This window comes from Talpa occidentalis, unplaced genomic scaffold (genome assembly GCF_014898055.3).
Source record: "Talpa occidentalis isolate TD23 unplaced genomic scaffold, MPIMG_talOcc4v2.1 talOcc4.14, whole genome shotgun sequence".
Taxonomy (NCBI): Eukaryota; Metazoa; Chordata; class Mammalia; order Eulipotyphla; family Talpidae; genus Talpa; species Talpa occidentalis.
This window is the reverse complement of record NW_023601433.1, coordinates 74,554,828-74,572,183: the sequence shown is the minus strand read 5'-3', so window position 1 is coordinate 74,572,183 and position 17,356 is coordinate 74,554,828. Positions and strand designations below refer to the sequence as shown.

Below are 17,356 nucleotides of genomic sequence, written 5' to 3'. Positions count from 1 at the left end.
TCAGTTATTTTGTTGTTGGTTCAGTTATTAGAATTTAGCTGTCCATCATGTTAATGCTAAAGTGAGGATTGCAACCTCTCTTCTGGTCTTGTGTAACTCAAACAGTTTCTGCGGGATTCTTCTGGTTGAAGGCCATGGAAGATCCTGAAAAGATGAGCCCCACAGTTAATTAGCATCACAAAGGGTGAGGCAGAGTTGTTTAGAGCAATCTTCTTTGTGTTCTGCCTCCTTAAATGGCCTGGTCCTTAAAGTCAAGGAATAGAAAGAACTACTTGGTCTTTACCCTCCAGTAGCTAGCTGTAGGAGGAGGGACTTCAGAGACATTTTATGTAAGTGGCCACCCCTGGTATGGTGCTTGGAGTCACTATACAATTTCTCTTTGCCTATCTTCTACCCCAAGCCACCTACCCCTCCTATCCAAACCTTATATGAGATTTAAGTATAGTGTGAGTTGTATTAATGAATACATTTTACTTTTCATTCTAAGTTTTAAAGATTAGGTGAATATAAGCACTTAATAGTCTGCCCCCCCAACTCCATTTTTTTTTTTTTTTTTTTTGCTGTTTTACTAAATTATAGCCATCAAATTATTTTTGGTTCTTTTCCCTGTGGCTTATGGCAGTGACACAAAACAACAGATCTGTTGAAAATGATTTGTGAAAAATTCTGTCTAGAAGATGTAAGGTCTAGAATTTTAGAATGTTAGGGTGTTAATTTTTTTAAATATTTATTTCCGCATAAAAGAACTGGGGTGTAGGCCGGAAGTGTGGGGGTGAGAGGATTCACTAGAGACAGAGTAGGAAGCTGAACAGGCAGATTGACTGAAATACATTGCTGAGGGGAGCAGCGGGCAAGACAGGAGAGGTCTGCTATGCCATGTGGGTCAGCTCTCTGGCTGGGGTTCAAACTCGGTGCTACAGTGGCTTCAGTGTCTGACAATAGCTTGATAGTGCTGAGACTTAACCCCTTGCACCACCAGGGGTACAGGCCAGATGTGCAGAAGGGTGAGAGGATTCACCAGAGAGAGAGCGGGGAACAGAACAGGCAGACGACCGAAATACACTGCTGAGGGGAGCAGTGGGGGAGACAGGAGAGGTCTGTCACGCCTTGTGGGTATCTCCACTGCCGGCAGGGATCAAACCAGCACTGCGGAGCCTGTGGACAGTTTCATAGGGCTGGGCTCAACCGCCTGTGCCACCAGGGAGGCCTTAGGGTATAAATTTTTGCATAACATGCTTACCATGGATTTTTTCCCCCCCATCACAAATGCACAGTCTTCACTCTTATCTTGTCCTGAAAGCTCACTTTATTATTGGACACTTCTTTTTGAGGTGGTGATGTCTCGGGAGACAGAAGCGGAGTGTCAGCAGTCCCACAGCAGCAGTGCCTGCTCCCAGTCCCATGGCCTCTCCTCGCAGATACCTGGCTCCTCCTCACAGCCGCAGGGCACATCCAGTTCCTCCACCAGCACAGTGCCCACCTCTAGTCAGTCCTCTCACTCCAGCTCAGGGACACTGAGCTCCTTAGACACAGTGTCCACTCAAGAACTTGCCTCTATTCCCGAGGACCAAGAACCAGAGGAGCCCGTCCCTGCCCCTTGGGCTCGATTATGGGCCCTACAGGATGGATTCACTAATCTTGGTAAGACCCTTTGCTATGTAGTATAATTTTGTTCAGAAAAACAGTTACAGCAGAAATCTCAAGACACTCCTGGAATGATTTGTGGAGTTTGAAGGCAATGAAAGATAAAACTAAGGAAGCAGTTTTTGGTCATACACTGACTCTTCCCTGCTATCAAGTCCCATTTATTCTTTCAACGGATACTCACTGCTCTTCTGCAGTGTTTTCCATCTGAGCACCCGAAGAAAGTAGTGGCCCCTTCTCTTTGAAAAATGAAAATTCATGCAAACTTGCAGACATTTGTCAGGTAATCAGAAAAATCACCACTTACCATCCCCCATTCCTGTCCTGCTGTGGTCTGCAACTTTAGATTTCTGAATAAGGATGACTGTTGACAGCCTTTATTTGTTTTTATCTCAAAACAGCCAACCTTGCAATTTGAATACAATCATCCTCTGACACTTCCTGGTTTCAATAGTTAGGCTTTGGTGTGGGTATGCTTGAAATAGCATTTTTCCTCCCTCTCAGTTTAAAATGATCTTCATTTTAAAAAATTTGGACTTGAAATTAACGGGATAGGAAATAATAACATAAAGAAACCAACAGTTAATTTACCATTTATACTTTGCTCTTCCTGCTTTCATGTCCAACTTTGATGACTCGGGGAAAAAACAGTAAAAAAATGGAGAAATAAAATACCAACATTCATATGTGCAACTTTAAATTTAGAAGTAAATATTTGAAGCTATTTTTTTAAAGATTATTAATGCATACAAGAACTGGGGTACAGGCCAGAGACGCAGGGGGTGAGAGGATTCACCAGAGACAGAGTGGGGAACAGAATCGGCAGACTGAGTACACTGCTGAGGGGAGCAGTGGGCGAGACAGGAGAGGTCTGTTCGCCATGTGAGTAGCTCCCTGGCCGTCTGGGGATCGAACTCGTGCTGCAGAGGCTGCGGATTGCTTCCTAGTGTGGTGCTTAACCCCTTGCGCCACCAGGGAGGCCCCTTGAAGCTATTTTTTACTCATGTCAGCTATATTTTTAAGATGGATTTAGGTCTTACGTATTTTGAATGAGAAACAGATGGTGAGAAAGAGTAAAGTAGGATTTATCACCTTATAAGAATAAGGTTACATATACTAAGAGCCTGATAGTGTTAGGGGGAAAAGGATATTGGGGCTGCCCTATAACAATAGGATGACCATCATAGATGCTCAATAAATAAAACATTTTTGTTATTGTTGGTTATTGATTTATGCCTGTTTTCTTTTAAATATATTGTAGTTTTAGCTATTACATTTACGTATTTTTGAGTTGATTTTTATATATGATATGAAGTAGGGATTCAAATTCATCCTCTTGCATGTACAAATCCAGCACTAATTTTTTCTGTTATTTTCTTTATTTTTTAAATTGTTACAAATTGTTGATTTTTTATTTTTACTCTTAAAATTTACTTCACTTATTTAAAAAAATTTCATTTTTGTTTTATTTCAAGCACTCTTTCTTGAAGAAACTATTGTTTCACCATTGAGTGATTTTGCCACTTTTGTCAAAAATCATTTGACCACGAATGTGAGGATTTATTTCTGTACTTTTTGTTCTGTTCCTTTGATCTATGTGTCTATCTTTATGGCAGTACTACAAAAACTTTAATGATATGCAGGGAGTAGTGGTGAGAGGATTCACCAGAGACAGAGTGGGGGGCAGAACAGGCAGACCTACTGAAATACACTGCTGAGGGGAACAGCGGATGAAACAGGAGAGGTCTACTGAGCCATGTGGGTTAGCTCCCTGACTGTGGATGAAACTTTTGCCACAGTGGCTGGTGATAGCTTGATTGTGCTGGGACTTTAACCCCTGTGCCACAAGGGAGGCCCCAGTGTTTTATAGTTTTCAGTGTATGTCTTCTACCTTAAAAAAATTTATTTCTAAGTATTTTTTAATGTTAAAATAGGTCTAATAAAAATTTTGCCATTTTACCATTCAGTAAACAATTCATTGGTATTCAGTACATTCACAATGTTGTACTACCATGGCAATTAATCCATAAAATGTTTTCCTCTGCTAATTTTTAATTACCTCCCCCCAGCTTTTTTTTGTCTTTTAAAGATTTATTTTTTTATACAAGCAGGGGGGTACAGGCCAGAGGTGTGGGAGGGTGAGAGAATTCACCAGAGACAGAGCTGGGAGCAGAACAGGCAGACAGACCGAAGACAATGCTGAGGGGAGCAGTGGGCAAGGCAGGAGAGGTCTGCCGCACCATGTGGGAATCTTCCTGGCTGGCCGGGAATTGAACCTGCGCTGCCTAGGCTTCACAGTGCTGTGCTCAACCCGCTGCGCCACGAGGGAGGCTCCCCCCCCCCCAGCTTTTTTTGAGCTAAAGTTGATATGTAACATTATATCCCTTTAAGGTGTGCAACATGTTGATTTGATACTTACATATTGCAAGATGATTATTACTATAGCATTAACTATGTGATGAGAACATTGAAGATCTTTTAGCAACTTTCAAGTATATAATATTGCATTGTTAACTATAATCACCATACTGTACATCACATCCCTAAATTTACTCATCTTTTAGCCAGAAACGTGTACCCTTTTACCAACATTTCACAATGTCCCCTTTCCTTCAGCCCTGGTAACAAACATCCTGTTTGTTTATATTCAGCTTTTTTAGATTCCTCTTATGAGAACATATAGCATTTGCCTTTCTGTCTGGCTTATTTCATTTAGCGTGATGCCCTCAGGCTTCATCCATGTACAAGTGGCAGGATTTCCTTCTCTTGACTGTGTAATATTCCACTGTATGTCAATACTATTTCATTCTGTATATATACATAATGGAATATTATATGTGTATTTATTTATGATTACAAGAACTGAGGTGTAGTTCAGAGGTGCGGTGGGGCGGGGAGTGTTGAGAGGATTCACCAGAGACAGAGTAGGGAGCAGTTGGATTGACTGAAATACACTGCTGAGGGGAGCAGCGGGGGTGCCAGGGAGGTCTCTGTGCCATGTGGACTAATTCCCTGGCCGGAAATTGAACTGTGTGCTGCAGTGGCTGCAGATAGATTCATAGTGCTGCAACTTAACCCCTTGCACCACCAGGGAGGGTTTTTAATGACTACTTGTTATTTTGTGGTTATGTATAAATCATAATTTATTAAACTCATTGTTGGAAGAATTTTATGGTTCTAACCCCTTCTTTTTTAGTCTTATAAAATCTTGATCAACAATTCTGTAATTTTGATTGCCTTCTTATACTTTCCTCCTACACATTGATTTTATGGGTAATTTAAAAAGGTGTCCAAATGCTTGAGATTCAACAGCCCTCTGAGTGTGTACTTTTGTGTTACAGAGTGTTTTAATGACAACTACTGGTTTGGGAGGGACAGAAGCTGTGAATATTGCTTTGATGAACCAATGCTGAAAAGAACAGATAAATACCGAACTTATAGCAAGAGGCACTTTCGGATTTTCAGGGTAGGTCACCAATATCCCTATATCTCAGAGAGCCGGTCATCTAGTCATCATAGATGACTTGGACATCTTGGACATCTTCCCACTATTACTTTGCATGAACATTTTTTTTTATTTTATAGATTGATTTATTTATGCATACAGGAACTGAGGTGTAGGCCAGAGGTGTAGAGAATGAGAGGATTCAACAGAGACAGAATGGGAACAGAACAGGTGGATCTACTGAAATACACTGCTGAAGGGAGCAGCAGGCGAGACAGGAGAGGTCTGCTGTGCCATGTGGGTTATCTCCCTGGCCGGCCAGGGATTGAATTCGTGCTGCACTGGCTATTGATTTTAACAGCGCTGTGTCTTTAACCCCTGCGCCACCAAGGAGGCCCCCTGCATGAACATTTTAAAAGGCAAAAGATTTATTATTTGAAGAGTACCCAGAGTATGCATGAACTTTTTAAATAAAACATTCTCTATATCTCTATTTTAGGAAATGGGTCCTAAAAACTCTCACATCGCATACATAGAGGATCACAGTGGGAATGGAACCTTTGTAAATAGAGTCCTTGTTGGGAAAGGAAAACGCCTTCCTTTGAGTAACAATTCTGAAATTGCACTTTCAATATGGAGTAATAAAGGTAGTATCATTATCTTATGGTTGCTGGATTTCCCCCCCTTCCATATAAAATGATAATTGACCTTGTGTCCTTGCAGAATATGGTTTAAGTGAAGTAAGTAGGTTAGCATTTAAAATTCAACTCAGTTCTAGTTGCATTTTTAAGTTACGAAAAAGTTCTAGCACAAGAGATTTTCTAAGGTTTAATTGAGTTTGGCTAGTTCAAGATGGTGTATATTTTAAAGTACCAAATATGCAAAGGTATAAATGGTAGGGAAGATACTATTGATGACCTATGATCTAATTTTTTTTAAAGATTTATTTATTTATTTATACAAGTACTGGGTACAGTCAGAAGCGCGGGAGGGTGAGAGAATTCACCAGAGCCAGAACAGGGAGCAGAACAGGCAGACTGACAAAGAAGTACACTGCTGAGGGGAGCAGCGGGTGGCAGGAGAGATCTGCACGCCATGTGGGACCCTCGCCCGGCAGCCGGGGATCGAACTGGCGCTGCAGAGGCTGTGGGCAGCTTTGCAGCCCAGCACTCAACTGCTGCGCCACCAGGGGAGGCCCTATGATCTAATTTTTTTTTTTTTTTTTTGATTTTTATTTATTTTTTTTTTATAGAGGCATGTTTTATTTATTTATTTATTTATTTGTTCGTTTGTTTTGTTTTTTGTTTATACATGCACTGGGTACAGTCAGACGTGTGGGAGGGTGAAAGAATTCACCAGAGCCAGAGCGGGGAGCAGAGCAGGCAGAAGGACCGAAGTACACTGCTGAGGGGAGCAGCGGGCGGCAGGAGAGGTCTGCGCGCCATGCGGGACCCGCCTCCGGTGGCCGGGGAGCAGCCAGGGATCGAACCGGCGCTGCAGAGGCTGCAGGCAGCTTCGCAACCCAGCGCTCAACCGCTGCGCCACCGGGGAGGCCCTCCTATGATCTAATTTTTATTGGGATGTTTATTTACTTGTCTATAACATTTTTTTCTAGGTTCCAATGAATTGCTTTTTGATTCTAGCTATGTGTTAATTTGCTCAGGTGTTTTATACTAGTGCAACTGAATATTCTGAGGTCAAGGAATTAAATTTAGCATTTATGTATGGTTTTCCATACAGATGAGAATGATGCAGTGTATTTATATTGAAGAATGAAATTTGATTATCATCATTTTCCAAGGGTTTCGTGATATGTTCGTTTAGCTAAAAAATTCATTTAAGGTTAGAAGTTAAATGTAATTAAAAGCAGTTGTCTTGTGTTCCATATATTTGCTAAACTTTAGGTCTTCTTCAAATGAATTAATGAGAACTATTTCTTCCCTTTTTCTCTTAGTTTTTGTATTTTTTGATCTGACTGTAGATGATCAGTCAGTTTACCCTAAGGAATTAAGAGATGAATACATCATATCAAAAACTCTTGGAAGGTAAATTAAATTACATTTAATTTTTTCCTAAACATTTGTCATTGGTTAATTTTTGTTCATGCTTTTATAACTTAACTATTCATAATTATTGGTAGGGTATGTATTCATGATAGTTACATTATTTATTTATTTATTTATGCATAAAAGAACTGGGGTATAAGCAGAGGTGTGGGGTGCGGGTGAGAGGATTCTCCAGGGAGAGTGGGGAGCAGAAACATGCAGTTCTACTGAAATACACTGCTAAAGGGAGCAGCGGGAGAGACAGGAGAGGTCTGCTGTGCCATGTGGATTGTTCCCTGGCCGGCCAGGGATCGAACTCGTGCTGCAGTGGCTGCCAATAGCTTGATAATGCTGTTTTTAACCCCTGTGCCACCAGGGAGGCCCTGATAGTTCCATTATTTATTTGGTAATAATCAATTGACATGAACAATTTATCCTTATAAATTTTATCTGTGGTAACTTTTTAAAAGAGGTTTTACTAAGATATAATTCACATAATATACAATTCACCCCCTTAAAGTACAATTCAGTGGTTTTTAGTAAATTCAGTGTTGTGAAACTGAAACAGGGGCAGGTGGGGCAACGGGAGGATGGAATACCAGGATAGGCCGAATGGCTACCTACCTGCCTAGGCTGTAAGACAAGAGAGCCATCAAAAGCCCCCCAAAAAGACCGAAAACGGAAACCAAGGGCTATAGCAATACAACACCCATATAATAAAGGCCTGTGAGCTATAGCCTGTGAAGTACAGTGCCTGATAAGACAGACTGGTCACTGTCTGTGGGTTCTCACCCACGTGCACAATTGCAAGAGACCTCAGGCTCCAGGAATAACAACCATGGGATTTATTTTGCAAACAGGGGAAACAGAGAACTTATTGTAGCCATAAGTGGCTGGCTATCTCACCCAAATAGTGTCCACCAGAAGTACAAGCAGAATGCCAGATACCTGTCACCAGAGCTAGAGCACACTGGCCAGTAGTGATGGTCACCACTGGTCCCCCAGAGGTGGTGTCAGCGACACCAAGTGTTAACAGCTCTTTGTGAGTTGTTGGACTATGCCAACAACAAATAGCTGTTTGAAACACCAGGCTTGGAGCCTTTCATGCTCCTTTTAGGTGATGTCAGAGACAGAGGACTTCGGCTTCTTTTCCTTCCTCGGAGATTGGCTGCTGGATGCTTTTTTCCTTCTTTCTTTGGAGGCCAGGAACAGAGCCTTGCCATTTTTTCCTTTGGAAGATGGAATAGTCTCTTTTTTTAGCTCTCTCCAATCCTGCCTTATATCCTCTTTCAGGGTATCACACTCACAATCCAAGTTGACCACTTTTCAATCCTGTTGCTGCTGATTGGACTGTTTAGCACCAATGAGCTAGTAGCTGGGACCTCTTGGGTTCACTCCATGATCCAGGAAGTAAAAGGGTGGTCTAGGCTCTGAGGAGCAGCTGTCACAACTGACTTGCGGAGGAGCAGCAGGGCGGGAAAACACCACTGCTGCTGTTGGCTCCCACCGCTAAGGTGGCTGGGTTCTGGTAACAAACCACAGTTTTAGAACATTTCTATTATCTTCCCCAAAACCACATTTATTGCATTTTTGTATTCTTCAAAATTTGGGATATTTTGGGAAGTAAAATGAAACTAACAATTGAATGGCACAAAATTCTCAAAATTTTTCATCTTATGATTCCTTACATTCTTAAAAATTATTGAGGACACTATAGAGGTTTTCTTCATGTGGTTTAAAATTGTTAATGTATATGGTTTTAGAAATTAAAATGAAGATAAATTAACTCATTAAAATAGAAATTCACTTTGTTAAATAATATTTTTTTTAAAGTTTTAAGTTCCTAGCCAGTTATGTTATTCTTTTATTTTTTTATTTTTTTGTTTATTTATACAAGCACTGGGTACAGTCAGAAGTGCGGGAGGGTGAGAGAATTCACCAGAGCCAGAGTGGGGAGCAGAGCAGACAGAAGGACCAAAGTACACTGCTGAGGGGAGCAGCGGGCAGCAGAAGAGGTGTGCGCACCATGTGGGACCCTCCTCCAGGGCCGGGGAGCAGCCGGGGATCGAACCGGCGTCACAGAGGCTGTGGGCAGCTTCACAACCCAGCGCTCAACCGCTGCGCCACTGGGGAGGCCCCTTAAATAATATATATATATATTTTTTTAATAGAGGCATGTTTTATTTATTTATTTGTTTGTTTGTTTGTTTATTTATACATGCATTGGGTACAGTCAGAAGCGCGGGAGGGTGAGAGAATTCACCAGAGCCAGAGTGGGGAGCAGAGCAGGCAGAAGGTCCGAAGTACACTGCTGAGGGGAGCAGCGGGCGGCAGGAGAGGTCTGCGCGCCATGCGGGACCCTCCTCCGGTGGCCAGGGAGCAGCCAGGGATCGAACCGGCGCCGCAGAGCCTGCGGGCAGCTTCGCAACCCAGCGCTCAACCGCTGCGCCACTGGGGAGGCCCTTAAATAATATATTTTTTAAAGATTTATTTATTTATGCATACAAGTGCTGTGGTACAGTCCAGAGGTATGGGGGATGAGAGGATTCACTAGAGACAGAGTGGGGAACAGAACAGGCAGACTGACTGAAGTACACTGCTGAGGGGAGCAGCGGGCAAGAGAGGAGAGGTCTGCACCATGTGGGTAGCTCCCTGGCGAGAGATCAAACTCCTGTTACAGTGGCTGCGGACAGTTTCATAGGTTGCGTCTTACCCCCTTGCGCCACCAGGGAGGCCCATGTGAAGTAATATTTTAAATGAAAAATAATTACAAAGAATAGTGAGAAGACGAGGTATTGTTTTATATTTTTTGCACGTCTCAGATATCTGGTTACTAGAAGATGACTGTATCCTGACACTTGCCCTTTCGTTTAGTTTAGTCTGTTGTAATATCACATGCCTTGTACCTCTGGAAAACTCTTCTCATTCTTCTGAGAGAATGACAATGGAAAAAGCAAACAATGTCTTGCTGATATTCTGAAAATAGTTTTGATTTTGTGGATCTGGGAGTCCTTTAGGGGTTGCCTGATCAGACCTTGACAGAACCACTTCCTTAGGGAAAGTGTTCATAACAGTCTTACCACACTTTTACGCCACCCTCCCCCCTACCCAACTCTTCCACCCGCAAAGGCCTTTGTACTTTCACTGGTGTTTTTGGAAACTTGAAAGTAGAAAGTATGTAGCAGGGAATAATTGGCCTTATTCTTGCTCATAAAATCAAGCACAGTGTACTTTATGACCATCTATGGGGATTAATTTATGGATATTAAATTCATTAACTTATTGTGTTTCCATATTTGCATTGACTGCTTAGAAACTCACAGCCAAAAATGTGCTCTTTCTTAAGAAATGTATGGTACTCCACTTTTTTTTTTTGTAAAGGAGGGCTCAACACAAATCTATTAGCAGGTGATAGAAACTAAACTCAAATTCATAAGGGAAATAACTGGGAAATACAGGTGTATAACTAACTTCAGGCATGACTCAATCTAGGGTCTTTAGGGCTTTATTTCACTCTTTGAATTCTGTTATTTGTGACTCGGCCTAAGAGCTCCCTCTGGCTTCATTTCTTGATTCAGCTATTCTTTGTTGCCCTCCTCTAGAAATTACTCTCTCTGTAGCAAGAAAATGGCTACCTTGAGCCAAAGAGTTGTATTCCTTTGCCAACAAACCACAACTAAGAGAACATTAGCATTTTATTCCAGGGAAAACCCTTATTGACTAAATTTTGTATCAGTATTCACCACATGGTGCTAGAAGTGGGTGTTGTACTAAAATAGACATACGTGGACTCAGTGACGATTTCTCAGGGAAAATGTTATTAGCAGATGGGGAATTGGAAAGTATTTTGAGCAGATTTAAAAGCTAATAGTTAACATGAACCATTATCTCACACCATATGAAAAAGTCAACTCAAAATGGAACAAAGATCTAGAAATAAGAGGTAAACAGAATTACCGCATGGTCCTGCAGGTCCCCTACTCTCTAAAATTGAAATTAGATGTTCAAACAAAAACTTATGCATGAATGTTCATTGCCTTTCTATTCACAGTAGGAAAAAGATGGAAACAGCATTGTCCCATCAACACATGATTGGTAAACAAAATGAGCTATGTCTGTACAATGAAATATTATTAAGCTATACGCAAGAAGGAAGTAAGATACATGCTTGAAAAACCTACCAAGTGAAAGAAGCCAAACACAAAGTGGCCACCTAATATATGACTCCACTGATAGAAAATATTCAAAATAGGCAAATCTATAGAGAAAGAAAGGAGATTAGTGGTTGCCAGGTGTTAGGAGGAGGGTAGAGTAGCAAGTAGATGCTTAATGGGTATGGGATTTCCATTTGGGCTGATGAAAAGGTTCTAGATTTGAGTTAGTGGTTGCACAATATTGTGGATATACTTAATGCTGCTGAATTATACACAATAATATGATGAAATGGTAAATTTTATCTTTTTTTTAAAAAAAGATTTTATTTATTTTATTTATACAAGCACTGGGTACAGTCAGAAGCATGGGAGGGAATTCACCAGAGAGAATTCACCAGAGCCAGAGTGGGGAGCAGAGCAGGCTGACTGACGAAATACACTGCTGAAGGGAGCAGTGGGCTGCAGGAGAGGTCTGTGCGCCATGTGGGACCCTCACTGGTGGGCAGGTATTGAACCGGTGCTGCAGAGGCTGCGGGCAGCTTCGCAGCCCAGCGCTCAACCTCTGCACCACCAGGGGAGGCCCTAAATTTTATCTTATGTATGTATATACACAATACACAGTAACAAAGATGTTTTGGCAAACCCATCATCCTACCTCCAAAGCCCACAGTAGTCACGTAATAGTAGACTTCAGGTAGTTAATGAGCGAGGTTATGATATACCAGTAGCTATTACCTGCGGCTGACCCACACTTTGGAGAACAGAGCCCATGTACAGTTAACTATGCACTGGGTGGCTTCCTGGGTAACATTCCTCCTTTTAGTATAGTATTGCAGTGAATTGTAAATCTTTGAGAGTTTGCTGCAGTAGGTTAAATTGTGTAATACTTTTGGTTTCTTAGGTATTGCAATTTTTTTTAGGCTTCATCAACTGTGTATATACTTCCTTAAAGATAGAGAATAAGAAAGGCAAGAAATGTATCAAGGAAAGCAACTTATTTGCGGATTGTGTTTACTGTAACTGGCTTCAGGCACTCCTTTTGACTGCAACTTAATTCTGTTTGATGTTTGTTCTCCTATTCTGTCTTTCTGAGAATTGCAGAATCTAGGGTGATAATGTCTTAAGTCTGTATTGCTCAGCTCAAATAGTGAAATTTATAGCTGACTCAATATTGTTGGATGATGCACATCCGCTTGTGTCCTTGACATTTGATATTGGTGAGGTTTCACTCTGTTTTACTCGGAAAATAAGCACAATGGAAGGGATGTGCATGGATCCTCTTTAACTTGTAATTGGGGCAGACTCAGGAGTGGTGGATCTCATGATTAAAAACATCCTGCCAATTATTGTCTGTTTTTCCCCATAGTGGTGCCTGTGGAGAGGTGAAGCTAGCTTTTGAGAGGAAAACATGTAAAAAAGTAGCCATAAAGATCATTAACAAAAAGAAGTTTGTTGGCTCTGAGAAAGAGGCAGTAAGTACCTGTATCTGTGGCTGCTCAGCTGTTCTTCACATTTCTTAACTTCCCAAAATGATTTTAGAGTTGCTATTATTAACGTTTGGAAAAATTTCTTTCTCAGATAATGTGAATTTGTGAGTTATCGAAGAACATTGAAAATATTTGAACATCTTCAATTAATCTAGAAACTTACTTGTAGATAATTTTGTTGCAAAATATTTGTTTGTACTTAATAGTGTACACAGTGGGAAGCTTCCCCACTTCCCTTCCTACTTGTTGCAAGATTGTTTTTACGATAAATGAAAGAAACTCAGGAAAAAAATTTCAGCTATAATCCCGCCACTGTAACCCCACAGCTGTTTTTAGTTTTCTTCTCCGTTTTAGTCTTTGTTCATATGAATTCATGTTTTTAGATGGTTGAAATCATATTGTATATGCAATTTTGTGTTCTCTTTTTCCACATCAGCATTAATGCATCAGCTTTCCCTCAGTCCATCCTTTTTGATGATAAGTGTTTCATCAGCTTTATCATAATAAGTTCAACTATTTCTCCTGTTGATCATTTAGATGATTTCTAATTTTTTGCTCTTCCTGGTAATGTGGCTTTGAATAGCTTAAGTTTTTGGATTTAAAAAAAATCTTAATTAAATTATTTTAATAGTTTTTATATAGTAGCCATTCATTTTATTGCATTTTCCATAATATACTTTTACTGCTTAGGGAACATGTCCAGATGCTTTGGTTTTTCTACATATGATCCAACAAAGTAATGCAAATCATGGATCCTAATCACATTTTTCTTTGCAGCCAGCTGTTTCTGGCTATTATACTTAAACATTTTTAAAGATCAATTTTTTTCCCCCAAGACAATGCCATTTTCTCACATGGCAAGAGGAATTTCCTTTCTGTGTTCTCTTTGTTATAAAATTTTTCCCCCTGTGACTCTATAAATTTGTTTCCCTTTGGGGGGTTGAAAATATCTACCAGATTCTTAATAGCTTAGAGCAAAGTTTACTTCTTAATTTCATCTTTCAGATCATATTAGATTCTTTAGACCTGTCATCAGAGTACACTCTGACTCGGTAATGAGTTTAATGGCTTACAGGAAGAAGAAGGCTTTTAAATTAAACATATGGGCTGCTTAGCTTAAGTCGATTTTACATAAATCTGTAATTCTATATCCTCTTTGCTTGTGGAGGGTGTAGCCTGTGAGGTTGAGTTACTCGATTCATCCTTTTGGAATTGTAACAGAGAACAGTTTTCAGTACCCTGCAGTTTCCGCTTGTCAGAATCTTGGTAAACATGACAGCCTGTGGTTGAAAATGGAACCTATGTTTGCTCTATTAGAAATTTGCCTTGACATCTTCTTCATTCAGTGAATTGAATGCCTGCTGGTCTATGGTTTTTGTTTTATCATTTTTTATGAATGTAAATAATTCCATAGCTAATGAGATAAGCAGAGCTTACCAGGTAATCAGTGGTATCAGTGGAAACATTATTTTCTGACTGGGAAATGGGGCAAGTGGTTTCCTCTCTCTGAGCCTCAGTTGTCCCATCTGTAAAATGGGAATATGAGGTTTATGTGAGGTGACTATTTTAAATAAAGAACTTGACACCAGACCTGTTTATTTATTGAATATCTTCTGTTTGCCAAACACTTTGCAGATTAATTTTAGGTGAACGTCTTAATTCATCAACTTTTAGACACTGATGTCTCTGAGTAGAGCTGGTTATGGCAGCCTTCACTCAATTAAGTTTAATGATAAATATTTTCAAAAGTTGGCTATTATTATTAAATTCTAATGTTATTTTATTTGTCAAAGGATCCAGCTCTCAATGTTGAAACAGAAATAGAAATTTTGAAAAAGCTAAATCATGTAAGTATTGCTGTAAAATATGACCCGTATTTAAATCCACAATATTTCAATATAATGAAGCTAGTATAAACCTGGGATCCTTAATTGTGTGTGTGTGTGAGTGTGTGCACATATGTTTATATATGTATATGTGTGTACACCTGCATGTATGTAACTGGGAAGAGTTTTACCCTGATATTTTGAAGACAACACTATGTCAAGATTTACAGTAAAATAACTATGTGGTATTTCCATTGAATTAGTTCTTGCCAAAATACATGGTAAGTCTTCTAAATATTATATTTCACAGAATCTTGATCAACTGATTATGTTTGGGAAAACATTGCTAATTTGGTAAATTTGGTTTAATTATAGCTGAAGTTTTAACAACTCTAAATACCTTTAGATGGTACCGGTTTCTGTTTACGTCATTTGAAGTAAGTCAAATAAATTAAAGGCTATGACAATATTGTGTTCTTAAATCTGATTAAATAGTGTCAGTTATCTCATTGTTTATAAATATTCTTACCTTTTTGGGGCATGGATGAGTTGTCTCAAAGGAAAGTGTCCCCAGCTCATTCTGGGATTGAATCCCTTTTTCCTCTTGTTCTTTCTGTTCATTATTTTATGACCCCATGAAATCATGAGCTAGGTAAGCACTGGAGTTAAACTTGAAATAAGACTTAGTCTTTCCAGTAAGGATTATCTTGCTCTGGTTCTTAGCTTTCAAACAATAAAAAGACAACTTTTCTCTCACATCACCCCTCCTGACCCCCACTCTGCAAATTCCCCCAAACAAGTAGAAACTAAGAAGAAAATCACTGCCATAGACACAATAATGCAACAGTTCTCTTGTCATTTCTTCCCTCGATTTGCCTCATTTATTCAAGAGATCTGGGGTTAGGAACCCTTATTTTCTGGGGTGGGAGTATTTTAATAATATTGCTAAGATTAATATATGAATACTTAAAATTTTCTCTGATGTACAACTGTGCTTTAGAGTTCTTATAAAACTTTAATTTCCCTCTTCCCTTGGGGAAAAAAAAGGAGGATCTTGTCACCTGGGGTCCCTAGTTCCTTGTGTCTCCAGTTTCCTGGAGCTGAATAGCCTTGCTATCTGGTGGCATCATTGGGCTCCTGTTCAGGCCCCCTTCCTTTATTCCTGTTGCTTGTAAGATCCCCCAGGGGTCCTTGAGTGCCCATGCTCAGGTCAGTGAGGAGGAAGACTGGGAAGGGACGTGGCCTTACTCTCTCTGTTACTGTCTTCTGTGTGATCACAGATCAATGCCTCACCTACGATGTGCTTGGGGGGAGTCTTTCTTGCACATTCTCCCTGAGGCACCAGTGACATTCTGTTCTGCCTTCGCCCTGCTCAAACTTCAAAGTGTCCTGAGGCAGGGGGCCAAGTACTTGGTCTTGGCTTCCCTGACCCTTTGGGCACATGTTTCTCAGTCCTGCTCTTGTGGTTTTCTACTTGGGAACTTCTCACTACTTTTTCTTTTTTTTTCTTTTAGCCTTGTATCATCAAGATTAAAGATGTTTTCGATGCCAAAGATTATTATATTGTTTTGGAACTGTAAGTAGCAAACTTTTATTGTTTCCATTTAAACACTTCTAAAGCTGCCAAAGAGTCTAATGCTGGCTTGCATTTCTTTTCTCATCCTCCAACCGTCTGTATGTGTTGGGAGATTTACAGAGTATGTGTGGGAGGCTTAGTCAATTCTAAAATCCCCCCAATGTTGCCAAAGGTAGGTAGCTTAGAGGTTCCAGACTCTGGATCTGAAATCTTGGTTTGAATCCCACTCTTCTCATGGGTTAGTTTACTTCACTTCTAAGTTTCATTTTCCTAAATGGGGATAAGAACGATGCCTGTGTACAGAGTCTTAAGAATTAAATGATACGAGGATTGGAAAACCCCCAGCAAAGCACCTGATGCACGAGCTGCTTGAACACGAGTAGGTATGATTACTCTGAATTATCTGCCCATGGACCTTTCTGTTGGCAATCACAGCACCAGGTTGCGTGGTGACACCTTAGTATCTTTCATTGGCTTGCTGCTTTATTTCAGTGGCCATGAAGTCCTGTGTTCGTTGTTAGGACCAAAACAATTTCCTTGAAGAGGCCTGTGTTGACATTCCATTCTGTCGTCACTATGTAGCAGCTGTATGGCACATCGCAGCTGTATGGCACATCATAGCCTTCCAAGCAGCAGATTTTAACAACTTCCAACACGATCTCTAGGAATAATTCGTAGTTCTGAACCATGCTTTAGAAAAACATTTCCAGCAGTCAGTGCAGGATTTATTCCTATTCCATCATTAGTAATAATTGCATTTGTTGCTGCAGGAACTTTAAATTCTTCTGCTGCAAACTTTAAGACTGCTGTGAAAGGTGTGCTTTCAAGAACACTAAGCACTTTGTAGGGCAGTCGCAGATCCGATGTCAGCGTGATCTTAAAGGAAACCTTGGACATGGTGGAGCCGGTCTGGGTAGAGACCCCAAGTCAAGCATGCCCGGTAGCCCTACTTCCGCCGGGGTATCTCTCTAAATTTTTAAAACCATCATGTTTAAGAGGAGGAACCAAGCTCAGAGAGAGTTTAAAAAACTTGCCTAATATCCCACAGCTGGGAAGTGGTGGAACAAGGTTCAAATGCAGTTAGTTACCTGTTTGTAGGCACCTGATTGCGCCTCTGCACCAGCCTTAGAATCACCTGGGGTACCATACAAATGTAAATACCTGGGCCCTGCTTCTGAT

At 40.5% G+C, this 17,356-nt stretch overlaps 2 protein-coding genes across 7 annotated transcripts in view; one reads left to right on the top strand and one right to left on the bottom strand.

Annotated features, from left to right (window-relative positions):
• Positions 1–17,356, top strand: part of CHEK2 (checkpoint kinase 2) — a 34,459-nt gene that overhangs the window by 1,214 nt on the left and 15,889 nt on the right. For all 6 annotated transcript variants that reach the window (XM_054695220.1, XM_054695217.1, XM_054695218.1 and 3 more), the window contains 7 exons: positions 1,332–1,641; positions 4,986–5,110; positions 5,589–5,736; positions 7,044–7,134; positions 12,655–12,760; positions 14,569–14,622; positions 16,116–16,177. In XM_054695220.1, the coding sequence (XP_054551195.1) occupies positions 1,332–1,641; positions 4,986–5,110; positions 5,589–5,736; positions 7,044–7,134; positions 12,655–12,760; positions 14,569–14,622; positions 16,116–16,177 (896 nt within the window). The remainder of the gene's footprint in view (positions 1–1,331; positions 1,642–4,985; positions 5,111–5,588; positions 5,737–7,043; positions 7,135–12,654; positions 12,761–14,568; positions 14,623–16,115; positions 16,178–17,356) is intronic.
• On the bottom strand, positions 16,815–17,108 carry LOC119244806 (ubiquitin-fold modifier 1-like). Its single transcript, XM_037510799.2, has one exon. It carries the CDS (start codon positions 17,072–17,074, stop codon positions 16,817–16,819), a length of 258 nt encoding a protein of 85 aa, XP_037366696.1. The 5' UTR covers positions 17,075–17,108; the 3' UTR covers positions 16,815–16,816.

What these genes read in the sequence shown, in the direction of transcription:
- LOC119244806 (XM_037510799.2), bottom strand. Translation starts at nt 17,074, where the DNA reads ATGTCCAAGGTTTCCTTTAAGATCACGCTGACATCGGATCTGCGACTG.